Here is a 2,139-nt window from a genome sequence, read left to right on the forward strand (position 1 = left end):
CCCTGCACAGCCGCCTGCCGCGTGGCCGCGTCGTCATGCTCATTGTGGGAGTGTGGGTGGCTGCGCTGGGCCTGGGGCTGCTGCCCGCCCACTCCTGGCACTGCCTCTGTGCCCTGGACAGATGCTCACGCATGGCCCCCCTGCTCAGCCGCTCCTACCTGGCGGTCTGGGCCCTGTCCAGCCTGCTCGTCTTCCTGCTCATGGTGGCTGTCTACACCCGCATATTCTTCTACGTTCGTCGGCGGGTGCAGCGCATGGCGGAGCATGTCAGCTGCCACCCCCGTTACCGCGAGACCACGCTCAGCCTGGTCAAGACTGTTGTCATCATCCTGGGTGAGTGGGACCCCACTTTCCCCCCAACTCCTCCAAGACCTGATGGAGGAGTGTGATGGGAGGAGATGATTTGGGTGGGGAATGTTCTCCAAGGAGGTGATATCTGAGCAGAGATCTAATTGCTAGAGAAGGGAAAAGAGTTCCTGGCAGAAGGACAGAGAGCCCCAGGCAGAACCAGGCAGCAATTCCAGAGAGGAGAGCAGGTCAGCACAGCCTCGGAGGGCAGAGATAGGAGTCAGATTTTGTTCTGAATTCCTTAAGGGAGTAACATGGTCACTGGCTGTTGCAATGTAGGATGGTCTGGGTGGCGGAGGCAGCAAGAGGCCTTCCCATTAGGATATACCCGCCCCCACCCCCCACACACACACACACACAAACACACAAGAACAAGGAGTGACTCTTCCAATGGTCTCCTTCCCCCCACAGAGTAACTGGCCTGTCCCACAGTGATGTCTTTTCCCCACAGAACAGATCTCCATGTAGAAATGCCCAGGGCTCTGGCCACAGTGCACCAATTCAGAAAGGTGTCCCTTCTGACAGATAAGTCAGAGTAAAGAGACCCTTCTTAGCAATTCTGCCCCGTCACCCTGCCAAGCCGGCAAGACAAGCCTCCCTTGCACTGCAAACCACAGCTGTTGTCCAAGCTCTGGACACCCCTCCAGGCCTGAGCTTGGAGCTGTGGGTCACCTTGGGCTCCATCCCGCAGGGGCGTTCGTGGTTTGTTGGACGCCGGGCCAGGTGGTGCTGCTCCTGGACGGTCTGGACTGCAAGTCCTGCAACGTCCTGGCTGTGGAGAAGTATTTCCTACTCTTGGCCGAGGCCAACTCCCTGGTCAACGCTGTGGTGTACTCCTGCCGCGATGCTGAGATGCGCCGCACCTTCCGCCGCCTCCTCTGCTGTCAGTGCCTCCGCCGGTCCACCCAGGAGTCTGCCCACTACACATCCTCCACCCGAGCAGGCGCCAGCACGCGCATCATGCTTCCTGAGAATGGCCACCCCCTGATGGATTCCACCCTTTAGCCAACCTTGGACTTCAGCGGGAGGCAGCACGTGCCCGCTCGCACCCCTGACCACTTGTGGACGTGCCCGGTTCAGCCCAATTTGAAGGACAGAATTAAAGGCAGACCCTCGGTCTGGATGCCAGACCTCCGCAGACACACACTACTCTGCCTGCTCCAGGGCCTGGGGGTACGTGGTCATCTCCAGGTGCCCGGGACAGTGTCAGATGGGGTACCGGAACTGGCTCTTCAATCATCTCAGGTTTGGGGGTTTTTAACAGACATGTTCCTGTTTTGCTGCACATCCCTGGTAAACCCTGTGGACTGCTTCCTTATCCGTGGTGGTGTGTGTTAAAGGTCGGAGAGATGAGGACTCTCAGGCCACGATGCCCAAAGTCACAAGGACGGATCATGGGTGCACCCTGTGCCTGAGGCTGATTCTTCAGGGGCACGGAGTTTGTGGCCCCGTGAAGCCTCCGGGCTTGCCCGTCCCCATTAGACTTGAGGGTACCCACAAGGAGGACATATTAAGGAGTAAACTTTTATTTTTCCTCTGAGGTCTCCAAAGCACTTTCTGTCATCAGCTCAGTCTGTCACTGTGTCCCAGAACTGTCCATCTCCGCGGTAGCCTGGCAGGCCTCCTTCCACATGGCATCTCCGCAGCCCTGTTCTCGTTCCCCTTCAGTCTCTGGCTGGCTGTTACTCCATCTCTCTTGGAGACGTAGATCTGTTCCCTCTTGTCTGTCTTCTCCACTTCTTCCCTTGCCTCCACCTTGCCAACTGCCTGTCTTCGTCCTCTGGAGCTGAG

The 2,139-nt window shown here is 58.1% G+C and overlaps 1 protein-coding gene across 1 annotated transcript in view; it reads left to right on the forward strand.

Moving 5' to 3' along the window:
* Window positions 1-1,888, forward strand: part of LPAR2 (lysophosphatidic acid receptor 2) — a 2,570-nt gene extending 682 nt beyond the window's left edge. Inside the window, exons 2-3 of the mRNA XM_014545794.1 lie at window positions 3-333; window positions 1,040-1,888. Of these exons, the coding sequence (XP_014401280.1) occupies window positions 3-333; window positions 1,040-1,353 (645 nt within the window). The 3' untranslated portion in view covers window positions 1,354-1,888. The remainder of the gene's footprint in view (window positions 1-2; window positions 334-1,039) is intronic.
* Window positions 1,889-2,139: the final 251 nt, after the last annotated feature.

Source organism: Myotis brandtii, unplaced genomic scaffold (assembly GCF_000412655.1).
Source record: "Myotis brandtii unplaced genomic scaffold, ASM41265v1 scaffold421, whole genome shotgun sequence".
Taxonomy (NCBI): domain Eukaryota; kingdom Metazoa; phylum Chordata; class Mammalia; order Chiroptera; family Vespertilionidae; genus Myotis; species Myotis brandtii.